The 21374-nt window shown below is 42.3% G+C and overlaps 1 protein-coding gene and 1 long non-coding RNA gene across 3 annotated transcripts in view; one reads left to right on the forward strand and one right to left on the reverse strand.

The window, feature by feature from the left end:
• ADAMTS12 (ADAM metallopeptidase with thrombospondin type 1 motif 12) overlaps window positions 1-16020 on the forward strand; it is a 327971-nt gene extending 311951 nt beyond the window's left edge. For both annotated transcript variants that reach the window (XM_057496003.1, XM_057495999.1), the window contains exon 24: window positions 12277-16020. In XM_057496003.1, coding sequence (XP_057351986.1) covers window positions 12277-12455 — 179 coding nt within the window. In that variant the 3' untranslated portion in view covers window positions 12456-16020. The remainder of the gene's footprint in view (window positions 1-12276) is intronic.
• The window catches only part of LOC130682003 (uncharacterized), a 38081-nt gene that overhangs the window by 12595 nt on the left and 4112 nt on the right, over window positions 1-21374 (reverse strand). The window contains exons 2-3 of the long non-coding RNA XR_008995297.1: window positions 16380-16448; window positions 3185-3329 (exon numbers count right to left, since the gene is read on the reverse strand). This is a non-coding gene — a long non-coding RNA (uncharacterized LOC130682003). The remainder of the gene's footprint in view (window positions 1-3184; window positions 3330-16379; window positions 16449-21374) is intronic.

Consider the following 21374-nt stretch of genomic DNA (forward strand, 5'->3'; position numbering starts at 1 on the left):
ATTCCAATCATAATATGAATTAATCACAGGGATGAAAGTATGGCATAGGCAATACAGTCAACAATATTGTAATATCTTTGTATGTTAAAAGATAGCAACCATACTTACTGAGGTAAGCATTTAATAATGTAGATAACTGTCGAATCACAATGTTGCACATTTGGGGATTAGTAAACACAGGCAGATTTGAATTGTTTCTAGAGCCATAACTGGTTCTATAAAGACTAGATTTGCAAAACAAGGACAGCTGTTTTTAATCCCCCAAAGAATTGGATTCCCCCTAAATGATAACAAAGACTAACATACCCATCCACCTATGTTTTAATTGTTTTCTTTCCCTTTATGTAGCTTAGGAGAGAAGGCCTTAAAAATGTTCCTATCGGGATCTGAATATCAGCTTCCAATTTGGCCAATTTTTTTTCCACAAAATTATTCAATCCTTCTAAACACTTTGTCAGTTGCAAGAACAGTATATATATTTCTGGAACTCTTAACCCTATAGACCCAAGAGGTATCTTGAAAGAGGGTGTAAAAGATATTTGCAAGGTCTAGAGTAACTCCCAATGATAGCCAAAGAAAAAACTGACAACCCGCATGTCCCAGACAGGCAGAAAGCCAAGTCTAGTTCTTAGGATGAAAAGCAAGAAGACAAGAGTTTTTCCCAAGATAGAAAGATTCAATAACCAATAGCTCTGGATTTACAAAGAAAGGGGCTCCATGAAATTTTATTTTCCCCTTCTGTCAGTCCCTGAATACTGGCCTTCACTTGATCATTTGTGGGAGGGCATAGCAGAAACTTTGTTCATAGGTTTCCTCTGTGAAGGTAGTTGTGAGTGGACACTAATCTTTCAAATACCTATCTAAATTTGGTATGATTTTCTGAAAATGGATGTTATAGGGCTTTCTAATTTAAAAGATCTGCTGCAGCCCAGGGAACATGAAAAATTTTTTCCCCTCAGTGAGGGGTCTAGGAAACATCTGCAAAGGGCACTGAAGCTGACAGAGTCTGATTATAGAGTTCTGCGAGGTGGGAGCTAAGTGAGCCTTACTTCCAATATCTGGTGCTTTGATTAAATTCATTTCCTGGCTTTCAACACTTACATGAGTAACCTGTATTCTTTGGTCCTAAGATCAGCCCAAGTGTTCTCTGCGCATGTTGTAGGGAAGGAAGTTAAAACAGGTAGATGGGGCCAGATTTTAAGGGGAATTTACATTGGATGTGGACATTAGTTTTTGTTCTAACCCTAATTTCTGTTATTTGATTTTGCCAAGGGAATCCCTAAGCCTAGCTATTTTACTAAGACAATTGAGAGCTCTCTCTACAGATATTTTTTCTTGCAAATATAGCCAACTTAAAGGACCCATCATCTGGTTTCTGACAATAGGCTCTTACTAGCAGTTCAAACCAGTAAGCCTTTTTATGGAAAGAGGCAACTTTCTAGACTTAAGACATGGGCACAAGAGGCATCCCTAAAGGGCATAAATGATGCAGCTTCTGTGATCTAAAAAGTTTACTCCCAAAGTTAGTATAAGGAAGTAAAGGCCTTCATCACATGGGTGGTAAGGATGAAATAGTGAAAACAGTGTCTCCAGTCTCCCACAAAAACATGAGATGCCTCCAGTCATAGATGCCTTAATCTATGACACCTGGCAGACACTACAGAATGGGACTTTTTTAGCACTAACAAAGCAACACAGATTGAGATGACAAAAGTCCTTAGTGGAGCAGAACCTCTTATGACACATTTCCCTGAGAGCTGACACTACCAGATCCATAGCCTGTCAGGCTGCCTGTCAGATGTATGCCAGTACACACATCTCTGGTTGGCAGAGGTCAGAGAGAATATACTCAATGGTCACAAAGCCAAGCTCCCAAGACATACAACAAGATGAAAAGAAAATCTCATCTGGTTTCTTTCTTCCATGCACATTAAGAGCTCCAGCTAAGCCTTGGGTCTAGTGGAACCACACTAACACCTAAGAGGGATGCACTGCAGGGTTGAGTGCTGTGTGTTTTACAGTGTGCCTCACTGCATGGAAGTTTTGAGGTTGGCAGGTGATATAGTGTCAATCTAATCCATTCTATGACTAACTTACCTTAAAACAGAGTCTTTGAGTTAGGTAGTAAGCACTCTTAACAGCTTTTAAGTGCTCAACCTGTGCCCACCACTTTTGTACTTCTGTGACTTTGACTTTCAAGATGCCCCTTAGCAATGGCCTTCACCTCACATGCACCTTAACACTCAGCAAAGTTTCCCTAAACAGATGCTGGTCTGATATCTGTGAATTCACCAGTCTGAGGCCAGGTACTACAGCAGGCCTAGAGGGTTCTGCCCCATGGCAATTTCTTTTTATAACAAACAACACAGCAGATAAGGACCTTATCTGGGAGGAAATGAATCAGTAAAACCAATCATACTTGACCAAATTTGTCAAGAGTTGCTATGAGGTAGAGCAGAGACATGCGACTAGCATCCTGGTGCTTTAAGATAAGTTGTTGGTTGATTACCAGAAAATGTTAGGAATCTTACTTCCCAACTCTCTGCTGTTAAAATGAAATTTTAACCTTAACATGGAGCCCCTCCAGTTCTTACAAACGTATGAGGAAAATGGAAGTTCCATGGCCAGGATCCTTACCTGATCCTAATCTAGTCTACCCATTATATATGTGCAATGATGTAATACTTAGCCAACTGCACAGGCACGTATTTGTATACACATTGGCCATAAGCTATTATTGCCTGTGTTCCTATAAAAAGAGTTCCCCCGGTGCTAATAACGAGTCTAGAGAAGAGAGCAGGAGAGAGGAGAGCAGAGGCTGAGCTGGAGGCAGAAATGGAGGTGGACAGGATTCCAATGCTCAACCAACCATCGTGAGAAAAAAGCTTGGTATAAGGCCCTTCTTACCCACAATGTTCAGTTGTCCTTATTTGGTCTCAATGAATCCAGAGTGAACTTGCCCAGAGCTGAAAAATCCCCCTCAGGTGAGACATGCTTTTTGTATCTCAGCATTTTTAGGAAAATTAATCATGATGCTTGTCCAATGTCTCTTCCCTATCTCAGTTCCACCAGTATTTTCTCCTGCTAATCTAAATTTAGAAGAAAAAAAAAGACTCTCCCCATTCTTGCTCCATCAGACCCACAGACAGGGATTCTGGGAGGCTGACCTGGTAAGAAATCTTACCTTCTGCCAAGTGTATGTCAGATGTTCCAGGTTATCAAAGCTGCAGGATTTTTGGAGTAAATATCTAGAAGTTTATCCTGCTGACTGCATCAACTGTTGTGGATGAAAAATTTGTTTTCTTTCCTTCAATGTTCTTCTAGCTGGTCTAAGAATCAAATTGATGAAAGAGATTAAAAGGAGAACAAAAAGTTTAATTACATACATACAGGAATCCACAAACATTCCAAGGGCAAGCAGGCAAAATGAGGTATACCTGTCATCCTGAACCAAGGAGAAGTAGTAGGGGCCTGTAACTTCAAAGGGAAGGAAAGCAGTTCACAGGAATATAAATAAGTAAATGCTTAGTAAACAAACATTGGCTGGGCTACACAGAAACAATGGGACATAGGAATTTTAATAAACAGACTGCCTCATTCCTCCCTGTCTACCATACCTAGTTCACATTATAATGTAGTTATCTATGGTAGAAGCAGGTCCTCTGTCAACAAGTTAGTTTCATGCCATCAGAAAGAAACTTTTACTTTCCCCCTGAATCTTTTGGGCCTTGATTCTAGCTCTTAACATAATCTGCATGCTAAAGCAGCAAACCTTGGGGCAGCCTGCCCTTGACCCCTACAACCATACCTAGTGTTATGGGTTGTTACTTTTTAATTATATGTAGGTTGTCTTTAACTGTCTTATTGCTGGACCACGCAATCTTCAGTACTGAGTTAAATGCATACCTGGCATTTTTCATCTTGAAATGTCACACTAAAGAGGTGGGAAATCTCACAATGAAGAGGTGGCTGGCAATGAATGTAAATAGTGATGAATTCCACTCACCAATAATTATCAGGGCAACAAAAGTTAATTACTAGCTTCTCTTGAAGGCAGAGCCATGCTTACTCATATAGAAAGAACATGAAAGAGCAGCTGCAAGCTCCTTGATTTAAGGAATCAGCCACCCAGCCTGATGCCTGTACCCTCTAAAATGCTTTGAAAATAAGTTACTCAGTGCCTGGATGTTTGTCAGCCAGCCATCCCAATACACATACCGCCATATCCATCTTGTAAGATCAGGTAGGTATTCGTGTAAGGATTGCTTTCCTCTAGGCCATTTTACTGCATTTAGAGGCCATCTAAATTGTTAATGACTTAAAAATACACATCTAAAACTACCATTTCCATTGTGGGGACTTGGTGTAAGTATTTGGGTTAAAATAAAAATCAAGAAAATTCATCCAGAAATATTTACTGAGTAGCAGCTATGTTCTAGGCATTACATTCATAATGATTAAAAAACAAAAACAAAACCCTTATACAAACGTATCCTGGGTTTTTTTTTTATTTGGGAAGCGATGGGTAGAGCAGGCAAGAGAAAGAATAAGGGAAGTAATAGGAACCATACTTAGGCCCAAAATTGATACAAATGTGAACATTTAAATCAGCAAACTTTCTACTGAAGGATATTCTTCCAGATAAAAAGGGTTTCATTCATTCATTTATTCTGCAAATGTTATTGATTACAAGATATGTCTCAGGCAAGTGCCAAAATCTGAGGCTACAGAAATGAGTATAACACAGTCCCTAGCCTCAAGGGGACCAAAGTCTTATGGACACTGTATTTTTCAACCATAGAAATTGTTTTTCAACTTTCTTTCATGGTTAAAATAGTATCCCTTCTCCCAGACACAGCCAACAGCAAGGAAACCAGCTTATAACTGTCCCTTTAAGAGTCCAACTATGGTTTCTATTGAACAGGCAGAGGCAAATTGAGATCTCCTCTCCCAGTTGCCCCTAATTATAAGCATTGTGTTTGCTTGCTGGGATCACAGTTGTCTGGTGAACACAACAAGCCTTCATTGTTTTACCATAATAAAGAGAACTAGTACAATTAAGCCATGCCTTGATGTTGGGCTCATAGCCATCGCCTAAATGAGCTGCTAAACAGAGGCCTGGAACATAAGCTTCCATTATAGACCACCACTGTCCCCCACTCTTCCTTCAAGCCCCCCATTCTCAAACAGGAGGACCCCAGAAGCCAGCATGTTCCTGAGGTTCTGAGGACCTTTGAAAAGCAAGGCTCTTGATCTCAGGGTTCCCCACTTCAGGCAAGGACACAGGCTTGGTTAAGCCTCATTCGGTCATGTGTGTATTGATGTAAATAACAAGTGGCATCCCTGTGTTAAGCAAATGAACATGTTTCGCTCAGGAAAGACCTGTTGCTGTGATCCTCCTCCGTCACCAGTCTGTATTCATTCCCTTGGTGGCAGAGCTTTAGAGGCCCTGAGACAACATTGGATTCCAGCACCACCAGCTAAATATCAGCTAGTGGTTTGGAGCTAGTTAATAAGCTCTTCTGGAAGCTTCAGTTTTTAAAAGGAGAAATATATAGTTACAAGTAAACTTCCATGAGGACCAGATCAGGTAGTATATATCAAGGACATTGCCTAGTATGTGGTAAGAACTTAATAAGTTGTATTTTTGTTATTATTATTATTGTGATGGTCGGTGGGTGGGACAGAGTGCATTATTTTCCTAGGGCAATCATAACAAACTACCAGATGCTAAGCAGCTTAAAGAACTATGCTCTCTCTTATCTTCTGGTGGTTTCCAGAAATCCTTGGCTTCCCTTGGCTTGTAGCTGCATGACTCCCATCTCTGCCTGTGTCACCTCATGGCCATCTGTAGTTCAGGAGGGAGTGCCCAGCTCTCAGCAGTTCACTATGAATTTGGTGAGACCAAATTATGACAATGGAACATTGTAAAAAGGGGCTTATACCAAGCTATATTCTCAGGGCAGTAGGTTGGAAGCTAGACACCCGTCCACCTGTCTAGCCTCTGCCTCAGCTCCCACCTGTTCTCTAGACTCCCTTCTTTCTTCCTAGCATGGGGCTCTGCTGCTTCCCTCTTCTCCAGGTTCCGCTCTCCTGTTTCCCTGTGCTCTTAGCACCAGGTGGAATTCTTCTTAAAGCAATATCAGCCATAAATGGCTTACTACCAAGGGATATGCAAGTAGGCGCCTGTGCAATGGACTAAGCATTACCTCATCCCATATATACAATGGGTGAGATTAAGATCAGGTGAGAATCCTGGCCATGGAATTTCCTTTTTCCCTACACCACCTTCCTCTGGTGTGTGTGTGTTTTCACATGGCTTTCTCTTCTCCATGACTCTCTCTTCTCCTCTTCTCATAAGGACCAGTCATGTTGAATTATAGGCACACCCTATTCCAGTATGACACCATCTTAATTTATGTCATCATTACATCTGCAAAGAAATATTTCCAAGGTCACATTTGAAGGTACCAGGGATTAAGACTTCAACTTTGGGGAAACACATTTTGAAGGATGCTGTTCAACTCACAGCAGGGTTAAAGACTTGGAGAGCTCTAGGAGGCCCCTTTTATAATGGTAGATACCCTTGAGGGAGGTAATATGCCAGCCCCTAGTATAACAGGCTCACACACCATTTACAGAATAGTTCAAATGTTACAGTAATGCAAGTTTGGAGATTGAGTCAGAAGGGATCCACATAGGCCCACAGGGTCAAAAGCAGCTTTGTGGAGAGATGGGATACAAGCTGAGCTTTGATACTTCCTCTGTCTTCTTCCTTTCTTGAAATAGCCCCAGAGTACTCACATACTCATAGCAGAGAGAATGTGGGGCAAAGGGCGACCCCAGCCACACTTTGCCCATCCACCATCCACAAGAGCTTCAGGAGAGGCTGGCTAAGAAATTGGAGCAGCCCTGTGAAAGCCAGGCTCTGTGCTGGACCCTGGTTCCAAAGGAATACTTAGCTTGTTCTGAGTAGCCCACATGGTGCATGGTCCAAGCCCCACGGAGAATGCCTGTCACCCTAGCAGGGCAGTAGAAGCCAGAGAGCTCAGCTTCCTACTCCACAGCAGGAACATTTGACTGAAACATGTATTCTTTCTGAAACTAAATTAGAGTATGTAAGGAAGTCCTCCATGGGATTTTAAGAGAGATTGATTTTTATAAGAGGCTTAAAAAAAAGGCCTAAAGAAGAAACAAATCAGCAATGAAGAGGTTTGGGGTTCCAGGACCATATATGTCACCTCAAGAGCACTTAAAGCTCACAAGCAAGATGGAGTTCTGACAGCTGATACATTTATTTCTTCACAAAAAAACAGGGCATAGTCAACGGAATAATGAGTTCTGAGGAGATAAAAAGCATTTTTTGAGAGAGGGGGCGGAAGATGGCGGCGTGAGTAGAGCAGCGGAAATCTCCTCCCAAAACCACATATATCTATGAAAATATAACAGAGACAACCCTTCCTAGAATAAAGACCAGAGGACACAGGACAATATCCAGACCACATCCACACCTGAGAGAACCCAGCAACTCGCGAAGGGGGTAAGATACAAGCCCCGGCCCCGCGGGAGCCGAGCGCCCCTCCCCCCAGCTCCCGGCGGGAGAGGAGCGGGCAGAGCGGGAGGGAGACGGAGCCCAGGGCTGCCGAACACCCAGCCCCAGCCATCCGGGCCAGAGTGCAGGGCCCTGGATACTAGGAAAACAGGGCAGCAAGAACAGTGAGCGGGAACCGGAGGACACCAGAAAAGCGAACGACCATTTTCTTTTTGGCGAGCGCTTTTTGGAAGTCTTAAAAGGATAGAGCCCCCAATACTAGGGAAACAGGGCAGCAAGACCGGTGAGCAGATACCTGAGGCTGGCGCCGGAGAATAAAGAAAAACGAGCGGCCACCTTTTATATTTTTTTTATTTTTATTTTTATTTTTTTTAATTAAAAAAAATTTTTTTTTTAATTTAAATTTTTTTTTTTTTTTTTTGTGGTCGTTGTATTGTTTAGACGGGTGCTTTTTGAAAGTCTTAAAGGGGCAGGGCGGGACACTTAATCCAGAGGTAGGGAATCCGGGGAATCTCTGGGCACCCTAACCGCTGGGCTGCAGGGAGCAGGGAGGCCCCTTACGGAGATAAATACCCTCCCAGCAGCTCCTGCTCCAACGCGACTCCACCACTTTGGAGTAGCTGCCCGAGCCAGGCCACGCCCACAGCAACAGCGGAGATTAACTCCATAGAAGCCGGGCAGGAAGCAGAAACCCTGTCTGCGCGCAGCTGCGCAGCACTAGCCACTAGAGGCCGCTGTTCTCCCAGGAGAGGAGGGCCACAAACCAACAAGAAAGGAAGTCCTTCCAGCCGTCACTCGTCCCAGTTCTGCAGACTATTCCTATCACCATGAAAAGGCAAAGCTACAGGCAGACAAAGATCACAGAGACAACACCAGAGAAGGAGACAGACCTAACCAGTCTTCCTGACAAAGAATTCAAAATAAGAATCATAAACATGCTGACGGAGATGCAGAGAAATACACAAGAGAAATGGGATGAAGTCCGGAGGGAGATCACAGATGCCAGAAAGGAGATCGCAGAAATGAAACAAACTCTGGAAGGGTTTATAAGCAGAATGGATAGGATGCAAGAGGCCATTGATGGAATTGAAACCAGAGAACAGGAACACATAGAAGCTGACAGAGAGAGAGATAAAAGGATCTCGAGGAATGAAACAATGTTAAGAGAACTGTGTGACCAATCCAAAAGGAACAATATCCGTATTATAGGGGTACCAGAAGATGAAGAGAGAGGCAAAGAGATGGAAAGTATCTTAGAAGAAATAATTGCTGAAAACTTCCCCACACTGGGGGAGGAAGTAATCAAACAGACCACGGAAATACAGAGAACCCCCAACAGAAAGGATCCAAGGAGGACAACACCAAGACACATAATAATTAAAATGGCAAAGATCAAGGACAAGGAAAGAGTTTTAAAGGCAGCTAGAGAGAAAAAGGTCACCTATAAAGGAAAACCCATCAGGCTAACATCAGACTTCTCGACAGAAACCCTACAGGCCAGAAGAGAATAGCATGATATATTTAATACAATGAAACAGAAGGGCCTTGAACCAAGGATACTGTATCCAGCACGACTATCATTCAAATATGACGGTGGGATTAAACAATTCCCAGACAAACAAAAGCTGAGGGAATTTGCTTCCCACAAACCACCTCTACAGAACATCTTACAGGGACTGCTCTAGATGGGAGCACTCCTAGAAAGAGCACAGCACAAAACACCCAACATATGAAGAATCGAGGAGGAGGAACAAGAAGGGAGAGAAGAAAAGAATCTCCAGACAGTGTATATAACAGCTCAATAAGCGAGCTAAGTTAGGCAGTAAGATACTAAAGAGGCTAACCTTGAACCTTTGCTAACCACGAATTTAAAGCCTACAATGGCAATAAGTACATATCTTTCAATAGTCACCCCAAATGTTAATGGACCGAATGCACCAATCAAAAGACACAGAGTAATAGAATGGATAAAAAAGGAAGACCCATCTATATGCTGCTTACAAGAAACTCACCTCAAACCCAAAGACATGTACAGACTAAAAGTCAAGGGATGGAAAAACATATTTCAAGCAAACAACAGCGAGAAGAAAGCAGGGGTTGCAGTACTAATATCAGACAAAATAGACTTCAAAACAAAGAAAGTAACAAGAGATAAAGAAGGACACTACATAATGATAAAGGGCTCAGTCCAACAAGAGGATATAACCATTCTAAATATATATGCACCCAACAGAGGAGCACCAGCATATGTGAAACAAATACTAACAGAACTAAAGGGGGAAATAGACTGCAATGCATTCATTCTAGGAGACTTCAACACACCACTCACCCCAAAGGATAGATCCACTGGGCAGAAAATAAGTAAGGACACGGAAGCACTGAACAACACAGTATAGCAGATGGACCTAATAGACATCTATAGAACTCTACATCCAAAAGCAGCGGGATATACATTCTTCTCAAGTGCACATGGAACATTCTCCAGAATAGACCACATACTAGGCCACAAAAAGAGCCTCAGAAAATTCCAAAAGATTGAAATCCTACCAACCAACTTTTCAGACCACAAAGGCATAAAACTAGAAATAAACTGTACAAAGAAAGCAAAGAGGCTCCCAAAAACATGGAGGCTTAACAACACGCTCCTAAATAATCAATGGATCAATGACCAAATCAAAATGGAGATCCAGCAATATATGGAAACAAATGACAACAACAACACTAAGCCCCAACTTCTGTGGGACGCAGCAAAAGCAGTCTTAAGAGGAAAGTATATAGCAATCCAAGCATATTTTAAAAAGGAAGAACAATCCCAAATGAATGGTCTAATGTCACAATTATCAAAATTGGAAAAAGAATAACAAATGAGGCCTAAGGTCAGCAGAAGGAGGGACATAATAAAGATCAGAGAAGAAATAAATAAAATTGAGAAGAATAAAACAATAGCAAAAATCAATGAAACCAAGAGCTGGTTCTTCGAGAAAATAAACAAAATAGGTAAGCCTCTAGCCAGACTTACTAAGAAGAAAAGAGAGTCAACACAAATCAACAGTATCAGAAACGAGAAAAAGCATTTTTTGCCTTTATGACCTGAAGGTGTAAAAAGCATAGGGAGTAGGGTGAGGGCATGGGGAAGGCAGCACGGCACAGAGAAGACAAGTAGTGATTTTACAGCATCTTACTATGCTGTTGGCGGTGACTGTTATGGGGTATGTGGTGGGGACTTAATAATGGGGGGAGTCTAGTGACTATAATATTGCTCATGTGATTGTATATTAATGATACCAAAATAAAAAATATATTTTAAAAAAGCATGGGGAGGTAAAAACACTGCCACAGGTTTTGTGTAAAGATGATAATGTCTCAATTTCTACTTTTACTGACAGTTCTATTTGCAAAAGACAGCAGCCTCTTTGTAAAAAAGCTTTTCTTGAGGATACTGAAATCTTTTCTAAGAAAGGAAATAAAAGCTAAGAGGCACTCAGGCAAAGTTTGAAACAATTTCATTTTACCAAAAAAAATCTGTTATTTTTCTATTGAATTCCTTCCAGACCAGGAGTACATGGGTCAGTGCAATGTGAGTACCACCCACAGAATGCGTATGTTGGTGGTCCCTGAGACAGCTGGTCTAATTCCATTTCATGTATGAGGAAAGCAGAAAAAAGAATTGAAGGGCTTACTTGCCCAGAGCTAGTTAGAGTGTAAGAATTAGAACCCAGGTAAATAATGGTATACTTACTATTGGGATTATTTGTGTATATCTTCTGCCCTTATCTACATAGTACATTTCTGGAGGTAAGTGACCACATTTTATATATTTATATCCTTTGCTCTGTTCAGCTAAGTGCAGGAAGCATTGGTTAGTGCACTAATGGTGATTACTTGATGCTCTGAAGAGTGTGATTGATAAAAGAGTGAGCTCTAGAGTCTAAACTGCCTGTGTTCAGATCTGGCTGTGCCACTTATCAGCTGGATAACACTGTACAAGTTCTTAACTTCTGCGGGCTCTACAGTCCTCTTTTGTAAAGTGGAAAGAATAGTTGTGTTTATCAGATAATATTGCTATGAAGATCAAATGAAGTGAAGCACATGAAACATTGCATTCAACTATTGCATAACAATACTGCATAACAAAATACCTCTAAACTCAAAGCTTTAAAACTGAAGTCATGTATTTTTTGCTCAGCACCTACAGGTCAGTTAAGGTTCAGCTAATCTAGCTTGGCCCTGGGTGGGTTTGGCTGCAAGTTGTAGGTTGGGTCTAGGTCTGCTCCATGTATCCCTCATCCTCTTGGACCAGTGGCTATATGAGCAAGGGTCTTCTCATGGAGACCCCAGAAGCTCGTTAGGATAGGCCATCCTCCTGCATATGCCAAGGCCCTGCAGAGATTATGTCTACTAACTTCCCATTGACCAAGTCAAAAGGCTGAACCCAAAGTCAAGGAATGGAGTAGGTATTCACTGCTCACCAGGCAGCCATGGCAAGGATGGGAATATATATAATACTGCCAAACAGGAGCAAAGAATTATGGCTGATAATTCTGTTTAACACAAACACTTTACACAGTGTGTGATATGTAATCAATGTTCAGTGGATGTCAACTATTATTACAAATTGTCATGGAGCCTTTCTTGGTAGATGTATAAAGTCTTCCGTTAATAGAAGTTGTGCTTATTCACTTACAAAGAATAATTTTTTTTCTTACTTTTTGCTCCTCCCACAGATTCACTTTGCACCAAGGACAAGTTATCAGCCAGTTTCTGCCAAACACTAAAAACCATGAAGAAATGTTCTGTGCCCACCGTAAGGGCTCAGTGCTGCCTCTCATGCTCCCAGACACACGTCAGCCACACCGGAAGGCCAAGAAAGCCACAATCGCTCAAAAACCCCAAAGCATTATAAGCCCAGAAAGAAGCCACCTCCACCACAGACTGCAGCAGCCTGCTGACCATGGCATACTCTAGCCCCAGGGACCATTTCATTCAGGTCCATCTTTGGCTCATAAAACAAAACCCACTATGTTCCTTTAGCCACAAAATGTCTCTTTCAGGAGGCACAGGACTGTAAAACTTGCTGCTGATAGGCAGGTGAGATAACCAGGAGAATCAGGCATCTCCTGGGATCAGCTCCCAGGAAATATGCCAAATTACACAAGCCAATGACATGGTGTCTTGTTTTCCCCTTAAAACCACAAAGACCAGATTTTTCCCAGACTACCTCAAGAATATCAGGAAAAAGAGCCACACTTACCCAGGGAACAAATAATCTTGTTAATTTACCTTGGTGATGTCCTCCTTTTCTTCCCCCTCCCTCCTTCTAGCAGCTATTTAAATTGTCATGGGGGAGCTTTTAGGAACATTCGTTTACTTTATCCAGGTAGAGGACCACTTTTCACCCAGTATTCAGCTGCGGCAGGAAGAAAGTGCTGACCACATCCCTCAGTCTATTCCTAACCCCTGTAGACCCCACATCCAGGGTATTGAGACTCCTGTGCCCACCTGGAGACACTAGAGTAAGAAGAAATGGGCAGAAACTATAGGGTTTAATTAACCAAAGGATTTAGGTTAGGTATGCAAAGATATTTCTGACTTAAGGATGATTTCCATGAAAACTCTTAAAAAGCAAATGAATAGAAAGCAGTTTCTTGCTAGTATAAGAAAGGAATGTGAGCCTTTATTCCCACTTTCCCAGCAAATATCCATTGCTTTGCAGAAGAGCAAATGAGTTTCCCTGACTGACTTCCAACTCCAGCATATGCCCTAAGTCATCAAATCAGGTCAGATGTCTTTTCACCACTGGGGGTTTACTCACAACTGCTCTAGCCAGGTCCCATGGTGCAACCTACCCCCACTGACCTCCAGACTGGAAAATGGAGCTCTAGATTAAAATATTTCAAAGAACCAGGGAAACTGTATTAATTATAACAACTTTCATGCAAATTTCTAGCCTCAAGAAGAAGAGTTCTCAAAAATGAGATAAAGATGGCCTATCCCCCAATGCACCAATAGTTCCTCTGGGCAGTCTGCTTCCTTGGGGAGAGCAGGCAAGTAGTCAGGGGAATCCAAAAATTTACAAATTAAAGTGAGAATGCTTCTTCTCGATGTTTCCACCACCCATCAGGAGTCAAGGTAGGCTGTGGTCTCAAATTCAAGGGTGAATTTCCTGATTTCTAAAGGGAGGCCTTTATATGAACTGAATCCAGAGAGAGGATGGGTTGGGTGGGTGGATCCTCCAGGGGACAAAGCCCTCAGACCAGCTCTTGACAAAGGGGAAGTCAGGGATGTGACCTTCATGTAACAGGCAACATTTTCAGACTCATGCTCATATGCAATTAATATTCTCCATGGAGCAAAATGTCCCGTTCCCTCCCTTCAATTATCAACCTGTTCAGCAGAATGGTGCTATTGAGAAATGGTGCTAAATATCTAGATGGTGGTAGAATACAAACGGATAGATGTACAAGTGGGCAAGTCCGTATACATCTTCTGTTCAGTGTTAATGGTGTTGCTGGCCAATGCCAGTTCTATTGCTTGGATACCAAAAGCTTAAATTGTTTATATTATATTCTTATTTTTTTCAAACCATTAATAATGTGTATTTTTCTGATAAATTCCTGTGGAAAATAAAACACTGGGGTTCAGTGAAATGCAAGATAGACCAGAAACAGGAGTAAGTAGAAATGTTTACCTAAAGCTAGAGGATTTATTTCTAAACAATAATTATGTTTTTGTATTCTCTGTCTTTAAATATAAACATTGCTGGCTGATGACAATCTCTGGTGAAATAACAGTTTTAGAGAGAAGATGCCTAAATTGTTAGTGATGTTAGTACAGAAGAACCTGATTTTTTCAAATGAGGCCATTCACAGAAACTCTCTCTGAATTATAGTGTAGTCTTTCAGGGGTCTGAATTTGGCTAGATTGATTCAACTTAACCTGGTACACTACCACCATAGGGTTGTGCATGTCATCAGAGACCTGGATATGACCAGTCTTACAAAACTCAGGAACAAACCTGGATTCCTACTGACCTCAACAAACTAATGTAGGCCAAATTTCCAAATACATGAAATTGAGCACATTATTTATGCCCCATGTGGTGGAGAAGGTGGTAGGCATGTGGTAGGATCTCACCAGGTATACCATTCTAGGCCTTTTCCAGTTTCTCAAAAGGCAGAAAATTGTTCCCTAATCATGTATCACAGACATTCACTTCCTATATTGAGGCTGTGTTGTAAGACAGTGTAGGGCATCTGTTATGCTGGACCCCAGAATAAGGATGGCATTTACTGTTGGAGTCACCTGACATATTTGTTGCCTGGGTAATTACTCAGCTTTGGGTCATCAGGGTTTTGGAAGGCCCCTATGCTTGCAATATTTCCTCAGATTAACAGGGAGACTCTGAAGGCAAGAACCTAAGTGGTATCCTTGCCATTTCTTTGATGCTCACAGGGGCCAACATGAAGCACAATTGTTGGTTTATTTCATCCTTCTCCATTCTTCCCTTGAATAAACAAGTAAGATGTGTAGCAAGAGACACTGGATATACATCTACTATGAACCAGAGAGGGCCACCACAGGGCCTGGTGCTTAAATATATTAAGGTTCTCAAAACCCAGTTTCGTTTACATTGCCTTTCACAATGTGGTAGAGTTCTTCTCTGAAAAGCTGTTGGTTAATTCTTGAACATCAAAGCATTATTCAACACACCATGAGAAAACAATATTTCAAGAGACTAAATAGTGAATACTTATCTAAAACAGGAAATCATTTTGTGGATACAAACAATTGCCTTTGTGTAGGAATCACTTGTTTTACAATGGATTTTCTTAAGCAAGAGCACACCTCCGTCCAATCTCCTGAGACCCAAGTCTTCACTTGGTGGAGTCATCCCAATGTGATGCTTTCAGATATTTAGTGAATGTTTTGATAACATTCATCAAGTTTCTGAAATAAAATTTCAGGGATTTCTAATGTTTCTCATCAGTTGGCTAAAATACTCCAAACTCTGACAACTACTCATTGTTGTTCCAGAGTTTGAAGGTCTTAGCTCTTCTTCCTTCTGACTTCAGATGAAGCCCTGGGGCAGTGTACCTGGTGTTCAGTGTGTGGTGATTCTTTTTCAACAGACCACATGACATACTTCCTGGTGCTACAACTTAGCCAACATATTTGATGCTACTCCCGTTTTTTGTATCGCTAATCAAATAGTAATAGTAGTAATATTTCAAGTTATGTAATTTAAAAAATATATGGTTGGGGACACAATTGTACCCATTATTGCCCTCCAAAGTGGTTGTACGATGTATATGACCCAACCCACTGCCCTCCTTGCGTCTCTGTACTACACTGCTTTACTGGGCCCAGCCTCCCTAGGAGGTACCTCGGTATTTAAAACCAGACTGTAATCATAGCCTGCTGTTGTGTGGCATCAATAAATGGCCAAACTTATTGATGGTTCCAAGTGATTCATTGATTCATTTACTCCTGCTGCAAGACTCCCACCATCCACTCATGTTACCCTGAAATTTAGCAACCTGGAGGAGGATCCTGTCAATTTCTTCCTCCCACACTCCTTACAGATTCCCTCCAACTCCATCCTCAGATCAGTAGTCACCAGATGAGTCACATCCCGGGTAAGACAGAATTTAGGTGTCTTCTCATGAATGATTAGGCAACTGACACAATCCACCATATAATAATCTGAAGTACTGCCTAAAATTCTTCACACCAGAGCCAATGTATTTCAGATCTGCATCTCATAGCATAACCTACTCCATCAGTCTATCCAAAGTTTACACGTAATGCTAAAGAGAAAGTCACCTACCTCTAGAGGAATTTTCTTTGGAAGTCCAATCCTTCTTCAAAGATAGTGCACAGCATCATAAGTGCCGTCCTCAAAGACAGAATTTGGGCATAAGGACATGGAATCCATTCATATGGAATGAGTAAAAACATTGAGGCAGAGAAAATCAAGCCATCTACAGGCAATCCTTAGAATGTTTGAGGGCATGCACAGGCAAGGTAGGAATCTGTTTTTGGTCAAGAAGACATTACAAAGGACCATGAGCACTTTCCTTTAAAACACCTCTCTGACCTCTTGGTAATTCTTACCCTACCAAGCTCAGTTCAAATGCTGTTTCCCCTGAGAAGCCAACACTAACCCTGTCAGAAAGACAGACATTTCTCTGCTCCTTCACATCCATTTTCTTCTATAACAATAGTTCTTAATCAGGGGCAATTTTGCCCCAGGAGATGTTTAACAATGTCTGGGGACATTCTTGGTTTCCACTTGGGAGTGGGAGAAGTGTTACTGGCATCTGGCGAGTAGAGGCCAAGGATGCTACTTGACTCTACAGGACAGCCCATTCCCCCAACAAAGAATTACCGGGTTCAAAGTGTCAGTAGTTCTGAAATTCAAAAACTGCACTAGAACAATTACCACCCTGAGGTGAATGGCAGAGTTTTTTCATTGAGTAAAACTAAGCTTACCCAAAAATTCAGTTCTCACAAAAAAAGACTGATAAGGTGAGTCAGAAAACCTCCAAAGAAGGAAAAAATATATATCAAGATACAAAGCACACAGTCCTGATAAAAACATCTTAATATTGGCAGGGAGAGAAGATAGTAAGCACAGCTCCAAAAAAGTCTTGAATTATCCCCTGGGGGGCTCAAGTGTTCAATCCCAGAGTTGGGGGCAATAAACCAAAAACAATATGGAAAAGTAACATACTAGGTGTTCTGGAACAATCCTCTTCCTCCAGTTGAGATTTCTCACCAAACAGAATAGACATATTTGGCCAGATCAAAATAACAGATGTACTACTGGTGCGGTCGGCTTGGGGAACATGTTTTGGGATGCAAATGCAAAAGGGCTTTCCTACCCTTCTTTACACCTTCAGATTTCAGGCTCAAGAGGATAGGTGAGGAAAGACGGAGAGAAAAATGGACCATTCAACCCAGTAACCTCAATTAATGGAGTATCCATGGCTATTAAATGTTCACCAGTAGAGCACCCCTCCTGCACAAGAAGGCACGACTGACATAAAGGTGGAGCACATGACACCTGGCATAAAGGTGGCAAAGGGATATCCCCAAACTGCCAACCCTGATCGTAGAGTCTTCTTGTTTCAATGGGAGGAAAGAAAGATTAGTATGGGGTTGGGGAGGGCAGAGGAAGCATTATCTAAAAATGGTTCCTTTCCCATGAATTATAAGTGATGATATAATACTTTTAAAGACCATAATGAAAAGGAGTAGTGTAAAAGCAAAACACACATTAGTGAGAAAGGCCCTGCCTTCCGTGCTCACTCCTCCATAAGCATTGCCCTCTCCCTCACTGGACAGACCCCAGGCTCCCTCCTATTAGTGGTACAGCCTGGCTCACCCCCATCTCCAGATGGGATGTTACCAGGACTGGGGGTCCTCAGTGATGGTGCCTGCAGCCTCCACAATGATGGGATGTGGTGCCTAGGGCCAAAGTAATATTAAGGGATCCCCAAACAGGCAGCACAGTCCAGCTGGTGCATGACATTAGACATCAGCCATCTGGGGGTCTCCTGCCCAAATGCTAGTTATGATGGCACCTCTGACATTATCATTGCATGGCTTCCTTTTTGGCTCTCAGAGCAACAGGGAAACATCTCTATTGCCAGCTGTGGCTGAACAGGAAGACAATGAGGCAATGAAGGAAAGGCATTAAGAGAACTGGTCCACCGGAAACATTCTCTTATTGCTCCCAAAACTATGGGGAAGAAATTTGCAAGGACCGGAATTCTCTCAGAGCAAGTAGGAGCAGAACCAGGGCAAAAGCAACTCAAGCATCACTAACATGGTATTCTTAATTCCAGGCTAGCAAGGACCTACTCACAATAGGTTTATCAACACACTGCTTCCTTAGTCTCAGCCCTTTAAAGGAGAGGGAAAATATTACTTGGAATTTCTATTTCTGGATCCCAGCCCACTGCCTGGCAAATAGTATGTGCTCAATAAAATGTTTTGATGCCAAGTTAAGTTGCTGGGGTGGAGGTGGGGGTGAGGACACATGAAGGTCTTTTAGCAACTGAGAGATGGAAGATTATTCTGGAAGCTGAACTTGGTAATCCATTCAGAACCAACACGCAGAACTAAACTAACCATCATAGCTAGTAATCAACAATTAATTAAAAGCACCTGAAACATTCAAGTAACTCTCAATAACAAATAGTATTTGGTAACATCATGTGTCCTGTGAAATAACTTCTCATGAAGGATGCAGGGGCTGAAACTAAGGAGGTCAGTATTTCCACTTTACTAATGTCTGATGTTCATCCTCTTTCTGAGGTCATCCAGTGCTTGAAGAAGAGGCAGTATACTAGGCAACAAGCAGACTAAAGTGGAGGCACAAGAACTAGATGTCCTGTTCCACTAGTGTCAAGTAGTGGGCAAGCCTTGGGCAATCATTCATTTACATTTCTGTCTCCCAATGTATGATCAGGTCCCTTATGGTAAGAGACAGTTCTTATTCATCATTATCTCCCAGTTCTTAATAACATACCTGGCATGGAAAAGATGTCTGATCAAGCTGAACAAATGGATGCATGGATGACTCTACATGTGAAACAAGGGTGTTCGACTAAGTCCAAGTGTCCATGACATGTTAAAACGACAGGGAGAACATGATGCAGCTTTGGAATCATTGATCAGATTCAAGATTGGGAGAAGGGAAACATTTTTTATATAAAATACATATTGTAGAATACAGAGTATAAATTTTTAAGTAAAATAGGAAACTTCAAGGGCATTTCCTCAGTCGCGTGGGGGCCACTTCAATCAAACCCCTGGGTCTCTCCCCTGCCTTACAGGTTCTTTGGTGGAAATGCTAAAGGGCAGATTTGATACTCTGAAATCAGACCTGCTCTGATATTCTCTGACATGATGAATCTGACCACTGGGAAAATCCCACTGGACATCCCCTATGCCCCTCTCCTGATACCCAGTTCCTCAATCCAATCCCCACAAAGGCTCTTTATTTGCTAATCCCATTTTTCCTGGCATGGTCAATAAAGCTTTGATAGCTGCTAACTTGCTTTTTCTACCCCACCCCTCCCCCATCACCCTATGCTCCCCTAGAGCTAATCATGGGTAAGATGCCAAGTGAAACAGTGGTAACCCTTCCAGATTCAATCCGTGGTGGCCAGTTGCTGTGTTCTTCAGACCATGTCTCTAAGAATAGAATGAGCAATACAGCCAAGACACAAGGTTTGTTCATACTGGTCAGAGGCTGGAGGCTGTGGGGCCGTTCCTACCAGAGGAGATAAACTACAATGTTCCAGTTATTATTGCTGCATCCCAAACTCCCAAACATAAAGGTGGAAGAACAACCACAGGTCGTTCTTTCAGGTCAGGGATTCAGATAGCACAGAGAGGGATGGCTTGTCTCTGCTTCATGAGGTTGAGAATTGAAAGCCTTGGCATGAACAGCTCCATCAAACCCCTGCACTAAGGGACTTGGCCAAACTCCAGCATGGATTCTATCAGCTTAAGGCTGTGTCCCTGGGATGACCCAGCCCTCACTGAGTTCCTGTCTAGAAAAGCACAGCAAGCCAAAAGAATTCAGCATTTGTTCCAGCCAACATTGGATAGGCCCCTGATCTCCCTTTTCTTAGAACATTTATTAAAAATGTACTATTGTAAATCTTTTCTCTGTCCCTTTGAGATATATATGTTTCTCCTACGACCCAGAACTGTCTTTCTCAAGGGCCTAAAGCCATGCCTTTGAAATGTAATCATCAGGAAAGATAAGGCACCTGTATCTCATTCTCTGTGAAAGGGTAGAAGCCTGACAAATGCCAGTTAGCAAACACAGATGACCTAATCACACTGACATGGACCAGATTTTAGTAATTTCTCACTTCCTGACTCTGCTTGAGCCCCCCACTTGCTCCCCCTTCCTGCTCTCATTCTCCCTTTAAAACATCCAGTCACTTTTGCACAAACTGGACTTGAGCTCGCAACACTGGAGGCTCTTCCCATAATAAAGGGGAGAGGACATATACCTACTTCTCAACATAAAAAGTGCCAAATAATTGTGGTTATGATTAAAAGCCACTGCAAGGCAGAAAGGAAGGTCCAAGATGGCAGCGAAGAAAGAACCTGAACCCCCCCTCTTCCCATGTACACACAGATCTATACCTACATATGGGGCAATTCCTAAGAACTGAGGTCTGAGTGAACACCTGCTGCACAATGAGGGAATAGAAAGACTGTAAAAAACAGCAGGAGAGACAGACAACAGTAATGGTGGCAACCTCAAAATGGCCCTGCAGCAGGGAGGGATATTACTGAGGGACTGGAGCACAGATTCACTTGCCCTGGAGCACAGAAATAAGACCATGGTTTAAAGGGCAACTACAATATAAGTGAAGGAAGCCAGTTTTCAGAACTAAAGCACCCCCTAAAAATGGGGGAACTTCTAGAATTCTTTCCAGGACTGGAGGTACTGGGAAGTACCATTAATTAGGTTACCCCTGCACAATGATAATGTATATTGAAACAGGATATGAGTGTACACACTAGCTCCAGACATAACTGAGGCAACCTCCTGGCTCCTACCTGCACCCAAATGCAACTGCCAGAGCCCCATCAGCCCCACAAGGTGGTATCAGTGCAGAGCTCATATAGATGAACTTGTGCACACCTCTTCTGACCCCAGTGATCATAAGCCTACCTGAGAGACCTGTGGACCACAACCTTCCATCCCTGGATGCCCTATAAACATGGCACTGGCCAGCACCCACCCATGAGACCCCCAGATCATACCTCTTGCCACTAGCCAACCCAC

Source organism: Manis pentadactyla, chromosome 2 (assembly GCF_030020395.1).
Source record: "Manis pentadactyla isolate mManPen7 chromosome 2, mManPen7.hap1, whole genome shotgun sequence".
In the NCBI taxonomy this organism is placed as follows: Eukaryota; Metazoa; Chordata; class Mammalia; order Pholidota; family Manidae; genus Manis; species Manis pentadactyla.